Source organism: Empidonax traillii, unplaced genomic scaffold (genome assembly GCF_003031625.1).
Source record: "Empidonax traillii isolate 1590-97213 ecotype Southwest subspecies unplaced genomic scaffold, ASM303162v1 scaffold248:size1534464, whole genome shotgun sequence".
Classification (NCBI taxonomy): domain Eukaryota; kingdom Metazoa; phylum Chordata; class Aves; order Passeriformes; family Tyrannidae; genus Empidonax; species Empidonax traillii.
This window is the reverse complement of record NW_020955441.1, coordinates 26097-41643: the sequence shown is the minus strand read 5'-3', so window position 1 is coordinate 41643 and position 15547 is coordinate 26097. Positions and strand designations below refer to the sequence as shown.

Sequence of the window (15547 nt, the reverse complement as noted above, 5' to 3'; positions counted from 1 at the left end):
CCTGTCCCACCAGGCTGTAGATCTCTGTAGATCTCCTTGGTGGCTTCCTCAGGACCTGGATTAACACAAAACTTGCCTCACGGCTGAGCAGTGGAAGTGGGGCTGGATTTTGGGAGCGGTAAAGGTGTTGTCAGGACGTTGGCAATAGGAGAGTGGGTCATGTGGCTGAAGGGCCAGCAGCCTGATTGATGTGAGCTCTGGCGACTCGTTCTACTCGATAAAACTTCTCTTCTCACAAAAACTTCAAGGTGTCCAAATTGTGTGTTGTTAATGATGTGAATCAGAGGCCGGAGTTTCATCCTCAGGAGTTCATTTATGTAAAACTGGTTCACAACGGGTATAAAACAAGAGACAGATTAAAAAAAACAGAGGGTGTGTTACCCCATCACTTATTGTCTGCTGTATCGTTATTTGGCAGCACTGTAGGTAATTCTTCCAGGAATCAATCTGAAATAGAAAAGATAAAAGGAAAATTATACCAGAATAAAACCTCAGGTGTTCTGTATCTTGTAATATAGATATAAATCTGTATTGTTTTGTTGAGAGAGATGCATCAGTGGGAACCCGATTTAGATTAATCTAAATGCTAGATTTTATCAAAGCACTGAGTCAAAATGGTGCATTATGTGAATTCAGAGTCTGTGACATTTTTCTACATCTTTTATGAAACAGAAATAGAAAAAAATATTAAGGGCTAGAATTAACAAGTTTCATCTACATTGAGGTTTTGATAAATTTTAATAGCTTTTCAAAACTCACGTCTTTGTTTTGTGGCAAAGAATAAACTGACTCTGTACAGCATAGGGTCTTTGAAAGCCAGGCTTAGCTTTGTCCTTGAATCTATTGAGCAAAGGCAAAAACCTTGGGCTCTTTATTCTCTCTTATTCTTTATTCAAACTCTTGTGGCCTTCAAAGAACAAAAGAAGGAGCTGCATAGGGCCAGACTCACAGTTTGTTTACACTGAAGTAAATATAGGATATATTCTTTGTATTTGGTGGAATTACTCTGACTTTCACTGTTGCTAACCAGGTCAGAATTCAATCTGTCGACTGTAAAATTAATTTTATGTTCTGAACAGTTGTGCCCCTTTGGAAGATCTGCTCAGACAGCATTTTAAGTTAGTTGTACCAATGCTGAGTTTGTAGCAGCAGAGTGCTAGCAAAGTTTGCAAGGAAGACATGAACAGTGATGTTCAGTGTCTCACAGAAAGTGCATGGAAAATAGGAAGCTAAGTCTTAAATTACCTACTTAGGTAGATTTCTACAGAGAAAGAAATAGGTAAATGACCATAGATTGGATTAGTATTCATATATTTCAGAAAGTGATAAAGATTACTGTAAGCAAATTAAAATGTGAATTGTGAAAACCTGATCCTGACTATGAAGACTTTATTGCCCAGAAATGAGAGCCACACCAAGTCACAAAGCCCCTCTCTGTGGAGACAGAGCACTACCCTGGTATGACCTGGGTGGACAAGATCCTGGATCTTGTCATACCAGTTTATAGGGAGTGGGTTATTTTCCAGCTTTCAGCATCCAGAAGGATTTGGCTAAGTTTTCCAAGAAAGTGTATTATCATGCAAAATTCAAATTTCTTCAGCCAATAGAACCTGAATCCATTAAATTTTAAGGTATGGTATAAGTCTATGAGTTAATTTGGGCTTTCATTTTCTTGGATGATAAATCTGTGCTTAAAATGGCAGGTTAAGAGAAAGCATATTGTTTCCTTTGTAAAACGAATCTCTTTGTTTTTCCTAGAATTATCAGTATTCAGTTTATGTTAACAGTTCTGTGGCTCCCAGCATATCTTATTCATGTCAGATCTTTTTGATGAGTCAACTCGTGCAGATCCATATCATGTACCTAGTATATGTAGAAAATTTAAATATGTTTTTGCAATTAGATAAGAATTTTTGGTGATGTCCTAAAATATTGATCTGAGTAAAATGATGAATTTTGTGGACTGTAGTCCATTAAGACCAGCAATGAAGTTACATGTCTAATCATTGGAGTTATCTGTACCATATATTGTAGTGAGTCAGAGCCTTCATTTGAAGAGGCAATTGCTTAGTGTTATGCTGCTGACAGAAATTCTCTGCTGAGAGCTGAATGCTCATATTAGTCCTACAGCAGCAGTTTCCATCTGCAATCCATTCAGCAGAAGTTTATGTCACCTCTTTGTTCAAGTCAGTTGGAGGAAAAATAAGTTGACCATTTCCTCCTGCAAATGCTAACCTGGGAAAGGTGAGAGGAGCAGCAGGAGCAGAAGTGCTCCCAGCTGCCCTTGAGGGAGCGGTACCAGCAGGAGGCCAGGGCTGTGCACGGTGATTCCAGGCCAGGGGAAGAGTCACTCCTGTCATCTGTCCAGCTCCATCTGTGGCAGAAGGGAAGTGATGGAGCAGTTGTGGATTTCAGAGAAGATTCCCCAGGATGCCAGCAGCTCCCTGCCAGCCTTCTCATGAGTGGGTGATGCTGCAGCAGAGGGTTACCCTGAGATGTGCATCCCACAAAAAGAAGTGTCTTAAGAAAGTCAGCCTCCAGATAGAATGTGTTTGCCCCTCCATAGCAGGAATATTGCATGGAAATTAATAGCTGAAGGTTTTTTGGGGGGGCTGACTCTGCCCAAAAGTTTAGGAGGTTTGCTGTCCTCTCAAATTGGTTGTGGTAAGAGACATTTTGGAGAAAACCAAGATATGAGACCTCTAGCAAATAGGAGACCTGTGGGCTGCTTTGATGTGTCCCACATGCCAGGCAGGCAGTTTATCACCACAGGGTGCATGTGAATCAAGCTGGCTTTATATCCACCCTTTATTTCTTTCTGGATTTATTCATTTAGCAAATTAATTTAAAGTTTTTCTAGCTGTAGGAAGAAAAAAAAAAAAACCATTCCTCTAGACTCTGTTCTGGTAAAATATGAAGAATGACTCATAGCAAGAAGTACTTTACCAGGTTATATCAGGTCATATGGAGTTTGTTGTACTTTAATCAGATCAGTCACAGTTGTTTGGATCTGTGTTTTTAAAGCTTATTTCAGTTGTTTTTATTTACCAAACATTCACTTTTCTCAGGACACTGGAAAGATGAACTATTTCTATCAACAATTTCAGTGTTTGCAACTTGGCTGCTACAACACAGAGATGATTTCTGGGGAGTCTTGAGCTGCTCTCAGCAGTCAGTAGGTGACCTCCCCGTTGACAGCTGTCAATCACATGTGGCTGATGCCATTGCCTTGGGACGGATCTCGCTTTGTGCCAGGGCCAGGACTCGTTCCACGGGACAGAAACTACAGTGTTCAAACCAGACAGGCAAATTTGAGGGAAAATAAGCGCTACCAGCAGCAGTTCAGCGGGTCAGAGAATGTAAAAGGGCTGCAATTGCTATGTGTAAGCATTTGAAGTAGCCACAGTCACATATGCTGCTCTTAGGTTTGCGTCAGCAGCTCTTTGGCAATGGACCCAGCCCTATCACAGTCAATTCCAGGAATCTATAACTAGTTCTACCTCTGCCTTTTCATACACTTTCTTACCAATCTGTGCCTGCCTGGAAGGCTGTCACATGTGTAAGTCGTGTCTGCCAATCTGGAAATGTACTCGGGCTTTTGTTTTTCAACTAGGAAAGAAATTTCAGGGAAGAAGTAGAAAAAGGTGTGAGTGGATAAAGATGTGTTTATGCAGTTACTATACATGTCAGCTTTGGCTAGTTTGGTTTTGTTATAAGCTTGCAGCATCAGAGGTATTTTTAAAGCTCATTTAGTTCACTGGTAGTTGAGAGTTTCTGCTAATCCTTGCTGAAGCCTTGATTTTTGACACAGTGCTTAATCACCATGTTACTTTGCAGTGCTACCAGCAGCACACAAAAAAGTTGAAATGATTAATCAAGTTATTTGAACAGATTTCAAAGGGATTAAAAATTAACTGGAGTTCACCAAAATTTTCCAGCTGAGACACAGAAGGGGTTTTTCTTCTATTCAGGACAGCAAGTTAATGTGTAACAAGACAATTTATCTCATTTGGGCAGTTCTTGTGATTTAAGTTTAAATGGTGAACAGGCAGGTGCTTTCAGTGCTGCAATAGCCACAGATTTCTGGCAGAAGAGTGGTTTTCAGACTCAGTCCTTTTAATACTATTTGATGACTATACCATTGATGACTATTCATTCACAAACTTTTTAAAAGAAAGAAGCATCTGAGAAACAGTAACTGACAATACTGGCTTTATCTCCTGTGTTAAAATTCCCCTTGGACTGGGACTGATAGTCCCAAGTGTACACTAGCCTGGTAGATGGGATTTTGCATCCCCTCAGATGCCAGTGAAGTTCATCTCAGGCCCGTCAGTCAGTGACGCTGGAAACTCTTGCTGTTTTATGCTGGCAGGTGGAGTGTTCAAAAAAATGTGTCAGGATTTGATTTGAAGTACAGTTATGGACAGAGACTGTAAAAAGGCATGTCTTACTCAATAGACATTCTCTCTCCGAGTCCTTCAGGTGTTTCTGCTGATTTACTGATTCAGATAAGCAGTTACTACTGTCAGTGCTATAAAACCAGTAACCCTGGTGCAAAGAGATGAATTCCCTCCTGCTGTGTGCATTATCAGCAGAAGTATTCGCTGTTTTCTAGTGCGGATTTTGAATAATTGGATGATGGGCCACAAGGGATAATAAAGCAGCTTGAGTTTTCCAACTGAAGAGAGATTTTTGGTCTCAAAATTAGGAAAAAAAAAAAAAAAAAAAAAAAAAGACTGGAGAGTATTTAAACTAATCTGATCTGACCAGAATGACTTAGTAAATCTGAAACCCCTCCATGTCATTATAACATCAGCTCTTAAAGGCCCTCTTAAGCAAGATGGACAAACATTGGTTCCTGGATTTTTTTGCAGGCACTAGGTTGCCATTTTTCCTGGTCTCATGTTTCTTGCTTGTTTAATGTTGCAGTGATGACTTCCAAGTTGATAAATAAATAAAACCACACATGAGAAACTCTGAGGGCTGAGCAATGGAGCAGTAAGGTCATAAAAAGAGTGAAGCGTGCAATTCTGAAAGTTTTTCTGTGGGATGTGCTGATGATTCTTTAAAATTACTTTATGGAAAAATTCCGGGCTGTAAAGCAATAAATCTGATCTTCAAGTGTGGTTTTAATATTGAAAAAGAACAATGTAAAAATGCCACCTTTGTGCTCAACACCTCTTTTCTTTGCACATTTGAATCCAGAGATGTCTTCCGTTTACTGCATTGCCAAAAATTATTTTCTTCTGCTTTCTTTCTCCAGTTACTTTTGAAGAGTTTATGTGACTCCAAGGGCTGTTGATTGGTCTCTGTTTCTTATTCTGAATTGGGAACATTGCTATTCCTGCTTTTTAGTTTTCATTTCTGGGACAAGAGGTGAAAAATATTTAAGCACCTTTGAAAGTGCTGATATTTGCCTTGTTGGAATTCCCAAAGAACCAAACCTGTGTAATCCTATTAGAGTCTCCCTCTGTATTTATGTGTTTAACTACTTTAGAAAGTCTTATCTTATACCACTTGAAGAGTCATTCATGTTCAAGCTGGAATTAATGATTAATGATATAAAAGAGGAGCAGTTGTGATAAACAGCACTTCTCGTCATTGCCCTCCTTTCCATGAAGGGACATGTGAGGGGGAAAGATCCCAGCTTAGTTCATACATCCTAAGCTAAACTGTTTGCCTGTGTTACTTGATCAGAATCTGATGTGGGAATTGCTGACATGTAGAAAGCATGACATATGACAGTGGTTTTGCAGGGTTTTTCAACGAAAAGCTGCATTGCTTCATCAAGTACAAACATCTGAGTTCTGGAACCCTCTCTGGAGGGGCTGGGTGGGAAGGAGAGAATGCAGAAAAATGCTCTTGGAGAAATGAAATTACTGTGGTTGTCTATTCCACGTGAAATTCTAAGGGCAGAATTGCATATTTTTGCCTTTCTCCTGGAGATTTAATGCTTTTTTGGACTTGAAGGAATTTTTAAACATTTTCATGACTAATCCAGTACATTATGTTTAAAATAACAATAATTAAAATAAAGAATTAAAGAGTAGCGTGTTGATTTCTATTAATGCAGTTTAGCATATAAATTTACAATAGCAGAATAAGACACTCATGAAGAAGCAGCATCATAATGATAACAATATATCCCTGAGACAGTAGTAGATACTAAATGTCTTCTATAACAGAGATAATTTTTCTTCTTCCTTAGGTGTAATGCATTAATAATATCCCTTATTTCTTCTAGGCACCAGTAACAGATGTGCAGTTTGGCCCTATGAGACTTCATCAAGATCAACTTCAGGTAACACAACAGTTCAAACTGAAGTCTTGATTTCTAAAACATCACAAATGTCAGCTTAAAATTTATGACTGGAATTTTTCAGGGTATAGAGATCTTCACAGAGCATTTTTATCAAGTGATAATGTGCACAGAACAGATTTTTACCTTGACATTTTATGTGATATCCTAAAAACCCTACCTGTTTTCTCCAGCCATCTCTCAGCTCATAAAAACAGAGCTATCTATTCTTTGCCATCTGTTAGCTTGTAATCGATTTAGTGAGTGCCTCATTTTGTATTTTACTGGTAGTCAATTCTTAAACAAAATCTCTTCAAACTGATACTAAGCCAAATACCCTGTCAAGGTCAAATATACCAGAATTATTGCTAGCATTAACAAAACTTGCAACATTACAGAAGATATGAAGTGAGCTTGTTTTTTTGGTGTTTGTTGCTGACTGACATTAATTAATCCTCCTTTGTCTCTTTATTAATAAAGGTCTTATGTCAGTTGTGCCCTTAGTTTGTCTGGAGTGGGTATGAGGTTTGCAGATAACATGACTCCTTTGGACTTCCTTTGAAAATTCTCCCATATGCCAAGGCATACTGAACCATTAACCATCCAAGATATTCCTCAGCCAGTAATTGGAAAACTCCTCAGTGAAAGCAATGTGAACCTAAGAACATAACTGCAGTTCAGCATCTTCCTGAGCTATTTTCAAAACAGACAATAGTGTTATCCAACGTCAGAATTTAGAACATGCTCATCCAGATGTTCCCCAAGTGTAAATAAGAAACATTCCTTGAATTTTCTGCCTCCTGTATTGTTATTAATGATTTTATCACTTTTGCCCAGTCATAGGCCACTCTGAAATGCTCCTGGTTTATCCTGGTAATATAGCTGGCAGGTATGAGAGAGAGAGAAGTTGAACAACATCACATTTGTGCCAGAGTCAATCATACAGCTCAGATCTGCTGACTTTCTGTGCTACTGCTGAAAACTTTTTTTCCCCTCTTAAGGAGTATTGTAAATTACTTCACTAAATATAACCCAAACTATGACATGTCTTTGCAATCAGTTTTGCAGGTTGCTATAAAAGGAACCTGAAATCAGCGAGTACAAAGTCCTTTAGTCTTACAAAAATATGCAGTACATGGAAATGTTAAGATTTACTGGTAGACATTTCACCAACCTGGTCCAAAGTATAACTAGCACTGGAGTTCCTGAAATCATCCAGAAGATAAACAGCAATGGGATGTGGTGTGAGTTGTGTATGCTCCATACTATTGTCTGACCGAAGCATATATCTAAGTGTGGCTTGATTAAATTACTGAAAGATTGGTGTCTTGGGACAATAGACCAAATGCTGGTCTAGTTGTCCATCTTTCCTGAAAGGCTGCATGTACTGAGTGATCCCCAAAACAACACACCACAGATCTATAGTCTGCCACGCTGTATTCTTTCAGGCAAAAGAAGTTTTCCTCTGCAAAACATTATTCTGATGCAAAGCACAATCATATCAGTAAGAGTCCTCCTTAGCAGACTTTATGTTTATCTTCTGTACTGTTTTAAATCCTAGAATTTGGAATAAATTTTAAAATAATTGGGCCTTATCATACTTTTAGTACACAGGTATCGTATTGATTTTAGAAAGGCTCAGAGAGATTAGGCAATCACACAGTAAGTTAGGCACAAAACAAATACTGGCTCATAGATCTGGCTTCCACTTCTGGATTTCAACTATGGTAATCTCCTTCTGTGATATAAATCCCATGGACAGCTTTGTGTAGAAGTCACACAGGGACATACTCCATATATAGAGGTACTTTTATGATTTGAGTCTGGCTTGATTTCATTCAGACCAGCCTGTCTGTAATTTCCAGAAACCCCACAGGGTGGGCAGCATCTAGTGCTTTGGGGAACTAGGGTGAGATAAAAAGGAAAGCACATTTTTCATCGTGCTTTTGAAGCACCGTTGAGTAGTGATTCACACAAGATGAAACCATGGCCTTTTTTTTCCCTTTTCTAGAATATGATCCAAGAAAAATGAAACCCAAGAAAATTCTTGCATGTGAGACGGTTTCAGTGAAGTTGACTTGCAAGAGCAAGTTCATGTACATTGGCTGAAACACAGGCACCTAGTCTCAACTGGTTGCCTAAACTCTCTTTGTAGATAATAACAAGACAGACACTTCCCAAACTTGTTCCCCCCATGTGGATGTATGTGGTTCTGGCAAACTTGTTTTATCCACTTGAAACACCTCTTTACACAGACAATTATAAAACAGCAGTGGTCTGTAGAAAGAAATTCTGTTAAAAACAGATCAAGGTTTAAGCCTTGGAAGTGGCTTTAAAAAACATGTTGAGAATAGACAAAAGTCACAGAATCTCTATACTGTATATGTAAGATTTGTCTGTAATTCTTCATTGTTTGCCTTTAACCCAGGTACTTCTAGTGTTTGCTGAGGAAGACGAGCAGAGTAATGGGTTCCGTTGGGGGTGTGAGAAAGCTGGATTTCGATGTAACATTGCCAGGACACCTCAGTCTGCACTAGAAAGCTTTCTAGATAAACACCATGACATTATCATTATTGACCATAGACATTCCAGATACTTTGATGCAGAAGCGTTATGCAGGTAAGCACCGTGTCAGTGTAATTAATGCTTAACAATATAGTTAACACATCATCAAAGTTTTTTTGCTTTTATATGACCTTTTTATAAACTATTGATCATCGATATACTTTTCTGGACAGGTGTGCACTGAGAGCATCAATAGTATTACCTCAGTGCTTTACATCTGATAGCAGCAGCATTTTTGGTTATGTGCTAGGGTGTCTGAAGCTCGATCTGGCTCGGAGCCACAGCTTAGAAATTTTCTTGCCATAGTGAACTGTTGGGGGTTTTGCTTGTTTTCCTTTTGTTAGTTTTTTTTTATTCCCAAATACCTGGTTCCTTGTTTGCACACTAAATCAACTGCAAAGATAGCATGTGTCACCAAGCAGTTCAATTAATGCATTCAGTTCACGAATGTTCTAATTTTTTTGCAATGTTACTTGCTGTTGAGCAACCCCAGTTGCAAACAAGCAATGTTTGGTGTCTGTGTTTCCATACCTACAACATTTGAAAATATGTTATGAAGAGCAAAGTTGCAATCTGATTCCAAAAATACTTTTTGAAACTGCTGTGAAGTATGAAAAAAAGAGAAAAGGGTTTGCCTTTCTGAGTCTCTCCACAGCGACTTGACAGGCAGTGGTGCCTTGCTTCAGTGACTTTCCAGTGAAATACCCCTTGGGAATGTGTCTAGACTGAATAACAGGCTGTGGGGTGGGGGTGGCAGGTCAGGGTTTGTACCCTGGGTGAGCGTGGCAGGGTCAGGGCACTGGGACAAGGGCTCTTCTTGCTAAACTGAAGGAGCTAGATAAGATCTTTGTCAGGAAAACTCTAGGTATCAGCGCTGTTCCCCTTCTCCCATGTTTACCATTCTGCCCCAGAATAAAGTAAAACACACCTGAAATGGGTGAGTCCTTCAAACAAGTCCATTATAAGCCATTTCAGAGTGGAGAATTTTTGCTGTTCCCCCACTGAGACTATTTGAGTTTTAGAATAATCTGTGTTCGTGGAGTCTCAGGTATTGCTGAATTTATTCTCCTTTCTTAGCAGCAGGCTTGGGATTTGATTTTTGTTTTGTTGTTAAATGATTTAAAAGAGACCTTTTAAGAAAAGTACTGAGTGAATATTCTGTAAAGTCATGATTTCTGAAATGTGAACTTAAAAAAATTTAAATTATTTGCTTTTTATTTAAAGGTCTATCAGAACAACGAAAGCCTCAGAAAATACAGTCATTATTTGTGTAGTACAAAGGTAAATACTCATATCTTTACTTTCACGTGTGATCAAAAGTGTAAATCCTATCATTTTAAAAGTAAATACTACATTAAAAGACTTGAATTAGAACTTCTTACTGGGCTAGTAATAACTAGCTGTACCACATAGAGTTTTCCCCATGCTTGACCCCAGGATTGAGACAGGAATTTTTTTTTTTCATTTCTGATTTTTATTAAAGAGGTCTCACTTTGGGTTTTGGGTTTTTTTCCACTCTGCTGATCATTGCAGGCTTTCAGAGTATGTTTCAAACAACTTCTGCATAGAATGTCTCCCAGATCTGTATTTTGAACCTTTCTTGATCTGCCTTTTAATATGGTTAATCTCAGCACAAACAGGAAACCTGCTATGTTGTGAAAAAAGGTACAGAACAATTTGATCAGTACAATTTGATCAGCACAAAGTATCATCTGACCACAGAAGTTCTAAAAGCAAGACAAACTATGTTATGACATCTTAGTAAAGCACTACATATGCTTTTTCCCTCCTCCTCTGAAAACATCACTTATATATTATAAAATAATGCAAAAAAAAAATCAATATATTTAGTCTGAAATGAAATAACTGGAAGACAATTTCCTCAAAATACGATTTTGGGAGTAGCCGTTTCTCAGAAAACATAAATTCTGAAAACTAATTATGAGGTGTTGAAATTCCCCGTTAAATATATACCACCATCTCTAGCAAACAAAAGACCATAACTAAACATTTCAAGATCTGAAACTTCACGCATAAATAAAAGCTTCAGTCTGCTCAGTGACTGAAACTTAACATAGTGGCCTTTCTTCCAGATTCCAGCCATACATTCACATACGTTGGAGTGTCTTTTAACAGTTAGTGTGGCCAAGCTTTTCAAAATTATTCAGGTACTTAATTTAGGAATATGTTTTCCCAAAGTGGAAGGCACTGAGTAGGCAACATTAGCGAATCCGTCCTCATTCAGACGTCTTGAGATGCCCATATAAGATTTGGTACACTCAGATAGGGAATTTCCTAAAACTTTGGCTGTATAGACTTTTGAGTGCATCTCTGGCTAAGGACAGCATAAACAACAATCCAGTACCAGAAAAAGTAGGAATAGTCTGGCAACCTAGCTCATTGCTTGGTTTCCTTGAAGCATTAGGTTTTTTGTGGTGTCAGCAGCACCTTAGGTGCATCAAGGAAAATAACATTTTGAATTCTCCAGCCAAAGATGAAAGCTTATTAAAACCCACAAAATATATATTTTACTCCTACATCCTGTAAGGATCTAGCAGTATTAGCCTTGGTATGACATCTGGGGTACAAGTACGTCAATGGATTGTGAAATTTGGCCTCAGTTGATTACAAAAATAATCTCTGACTTTATTATCCTTTTCTCAAAGGCATACTGATCGTGAAGAGTCATCAATATTGCCCCTGATCTCTGCTGGCTTCACAAGGGTATGTGTGTGCAATACTCTCCTGGGTTGCTCTGATATTTCAGAATTTTCATGCAAGAAACTCTCCAGAAGTTTGGTTCAGTCCCCGTTTGCGTCAGTGATCCAACCTGTAGATCCCGTTAATGCTGCTCATTCCTACAGGTCCCAATTCTGAACACTGCACACCAGTAGAATTAGAATAATGCTGAGTAGGTGGATGTTCTCAGGACCGTAAAAGGGGTGCCGAGACTTTTCTGCTTTATACATTTATTTCAGATGAAATATATGACGCTCTGCTTGAAAAGTTGACATGGACAAAATTGAGTAGTGACTGTGGCAGAGCCAGAGAGCAGCTTGCAAGGAACAACACAATGTGCTGTGGGAAATCTCTTCTATCAAATGCCAATTCACATCTGTACACAGGCTTCAGCCCCTGTCAAATGCTATTATCTATTGTTTGGAGGCACCCGAAAAGTACTGCATTGAATCTGTTCCTTGGCAACTATTCCAACTAAACTAAAAAGATGCTTATTAGTGTGTCAGTTAAGTGGATTCCTTATTGCATTCAGCTGACAATGGAACAAAAATGGGCCTGATTTACAGTGTGGTTCAGAATATTTGGTTCCATGCTCACTGGATTTTTTGCTACCCCATCACGTTCCATTTGCACCCCTCTGCTTATTTCTAGTAAGGTCCCAATCCAGGAAAAGCTACAGCCTGAAGATAATGGTATTTAAATGAAAAGAGTCATTCCAGGGGGGCACATAAGTAATTCAGCACAGGTTCTGAATTATTTATGGTCAGAGCCTTGGAGATGGGGCTAATGGCAAAGCACAGACAATTTTGTTTAGCACCTTGATGTAGTGGCTTACCTTTGATAATCAGTCCTCTCTGCAAACTATCCACTTCTGTGGTAGTTTAGCATGAACAAAGATTTAACATTCAGGCTCATACCTGGTAAATATGAGAAGTTTTAAAATAACATGAAAGATACTGAGGTCATTGCTATGCAAGCCCCAAAATCAGTAATTGTATCCAATGTTAGGTGTGTTTGACTGGAAATTTTGCTTTCTGCTACGTAGAAAATTTACAATATTAGCAGTTAGAAACTCAAAATAATCTCAGATTTTGATGCCTCAAGAGACAACAGTTTTTTCAGTTTATTTTATATAAGTAGCATGAAAGCTGAAAGTAGATTTTTAAAAAATATGTTGATTCTCCTAACAAACATAGAGAATAAACAGATCAGTTTGAACCTCATTACCATGAGGATCAGTCACCTTTTCAAAATGCAGTAACCTAAGAAGTTTTACTAGTCCCAAAAAATAGCCTTCTCATGTTGCTTGTGTCACAGTATGTTCATTTTTGGCCTGTCTTCTCTTTTTTTGCTTCTTCATCAAGCAAAAGAAAACAGAGCTTCATACCCTTGAATACGGAAATGTGTATTAATTAACTATTTCTAACCTTTTATTTGCAGAGATATATAGAAAATTCTAGTAGAATGGCCTGTTACAATGAGTTGATTCAGCTGGAATTTGGACAGGTACAGGCACAGTTCAAACTAAGGTAATTTTACCAAACACATCATCATCAAAAAAGTTTCAATTCAGCCACATCCTTAATGGAGTATTTTATATATGGTGGTTAATTATAGAATGGCAGTTAGCTGAAGAAAATACATTAATTGTTAAAGTACAACATTATTCAGTATGGACTTGTAACACTTTATTGTCATATATAAGAAGACTTAAGAGGATAAAATTTTATGAGATGCTTTTTTTTTTTTTTATTTGTCTCCAGGGCGTGTAATTCATTATTTACAGCATTAGAGAAAAGTCAAGAAGCCATTGAGATCACAAGTGAAGACCATGTAATACAGGTTTGTTCCAGTTATAAAAATACAGAAATTGCTCTGTATTTTATTTCATCTATGATTACACTTACTCTTTCTTACAGCACAAGAATCTAATCTAACTTAATGGTTCTAAAAGATTGAAGTGAGTTTAGCTGTAGAATAGAATTTTCTCCATTTAAAGTATCTTTCGTAAATCAAGTCAATTTTAAGGGTGATCGTTGTTTCTGAATGAATAAGGATTTACTCTCTTGTTTTTATTTTTTGATTGATTCTTTTATATCAAGAATGAATGCAGCCACTGACTTGTATGCATTCTTTTCCAGAAATATGGTGTATTAATTTGATGCTCTTGAAAATCTGATGGATATTCTTTTTAAATAATTGTACACTTTTTTCCCCCTAAAATCTGATACTATTTGATGTCTCAGAATTCTTGGGCCAACTGTTTTTGAATGTAATCCTCTCTTAGAAATTTCTTTAAAATAGAGAAATTTTGCTTAGGTTTGCAGTTCTGAAGACCATCATCTTTAGAAAGTTCCATCCCCAGCCATGAAGCAGTGAGGAGTGATTTTATTAACAGTAAAGAGCTTGAGTCTAAGCCTCTGGGAATTATAACATTCATATAAATTGTACCTTCTTGACCCAAATCTTGACACTGGCAATTTCAATTCAGGACGTGCCTCCTTCATCCCTTTTACAAAAATAACAGAACACATCCTGAAGTTGTTTTAAATATGTTTTTTTCAGACCCAATTTTGTCCCTCTGCTGACAGTCCCAGAGTATGAGCCAACTGACATGTGCAGGAGTCCTGGAGCTCCAGCGGGCAGGGCTTTCACACATGGAGGGGAACCTTTTGGAAGGAACCTTTAGGGGGGAACCTTTAGGAGCAGAGGGCATTTCTCTCATATTAAAACACTGTAAGTTTGAGACATTCAGATGCTGTTTTGACAGGAGCTGTGCCTGTAACTCAGCAAGCGAGAGGGTCATGAAGGTGTGGGCTGTCGGTAACAATCTTCAGTTTTATTGTGCAAGGGCCACAAAACTGCAGTAAAATGTAGCATTCACTCCAGCGAGAAAGTGCTTATTAAATTCCACTTCTTCCAATCTGCTTGGCTGGACTTTGCCAGGACAGGGGAATAGTGATGGTTGGCCCTTGCATAGAATAAGACAATGAATTTGCTAATAGATAAAGTTAATATTCCTACGGTATCCCACCGTCAAATTTGTGATTTTTAGGAACACCGAGGTAGGTTTGAGGTTTATATGTTTGATAACTGACAGAACCCATTTTTCAGGAATTTATGCTGTCTGTCTAAACTCTGTTAATATGTAATTATTAAACTCAGCTGTTTCCAGAATTTCCTTCTCTTTGCTCACATGCACACACTCCACAGAACTATTCTGGCATGGACATTCCCATTTTGCTTCACAAATTAAAAAATGTGGGCACGTCTCTCAGGAGCAGTACATGCTGATATTTATTTCAGGTTGGGAAAGAGATCCCACGGTTTAGCAAACAGAGAAGGGGATTCTGTTGTGCTTTAAGTATACTGTTGAATGGGTATTTGTTTGTTTTTGTTTCACAGTACGTCAATCCTGCTTTTGAAACAATGATGGGCTATCAAATAGGTGAACTAATAGAAAAGGAATTAACAGAAGTGCCTATAAATGAAAAAAAAGCTGATTTCCTAGATACTATTAATTCCTGCATAAAGATAGGAAAGGTGAGTAATCGCATTGTATCACTTATTATTTGCTACCTGTAAAAGTTATTGTAGTCCAGGGATGACACGTTGTGATTTGCAGCTTCGCAGAAAAGTAGCATTTACAACTTTCTCATTCAAAACAAGAACAGGAAGTAAAAAATGTGTGTTTTTAAGGACTTATTTCTCTTTTCTTGCTTTGAAGAGGTACTTGTTTTATGAAAATAAGTGACTTGCTGAGTTTCTTTACAATTTATGCTGTTTGTAGCAAACAAGAGAAATTAGATGGATGCACAAGTTATCCAGTGCTATGTAAATGAGAAAAGTCATCATGGCTAGGCTTCGCGAACGAAGATTTGAGAGGGGCTCTACCCACGCTTGCTACAAGCACGCTGATGGCTAAAAAGGCCAATGCGAGATAGA

At 38.1% G+C, this 15547-nt stretch overlaps 1 protein-coding gene across 4 annotated transcripts in view; it reads left to right on the top strand.

Moving 5' to 3' along the window:
• Positions 1 to 15547, top strand: part of PDE8A (phosphodiesterase 8A) — a 147754-nt gene that overhangs the window by 106449 nt on the left and 25758 nt on the right. For all 4 annotated transcript variants that reach the window (XM_027888926.1, XM_027888927.1, XM_027888928.1 and 1 more), the window contains 7 exons: positions 6245 to 6301; positions 8727 to 8917; positions 10088 to 10144; positions 11530 to 11587; positions 13043 to 13131; positions 13366 to 13444; positions 15008 to 15145. In XM_027888926.1, the coding sequence (XP_027744727.1) occupies positions 6245 to 6301; positions 8727 to 8917; positions 10088 to 10144; positions 11530 to 11587; positions 13043 to 13131; positions 13366 to 13444; positions 15008 to 15145 (669 nt within the window). The remainder of the gene's footprint in view (positions 1 to 6244; positions 6302 to 8726; positions 8918 to 10087; positions 10145 to 11529; positions 11588 to 13042; positions 13132 to 13365; positions 13445 to 15007; positions 15146 to 15547) is intronic.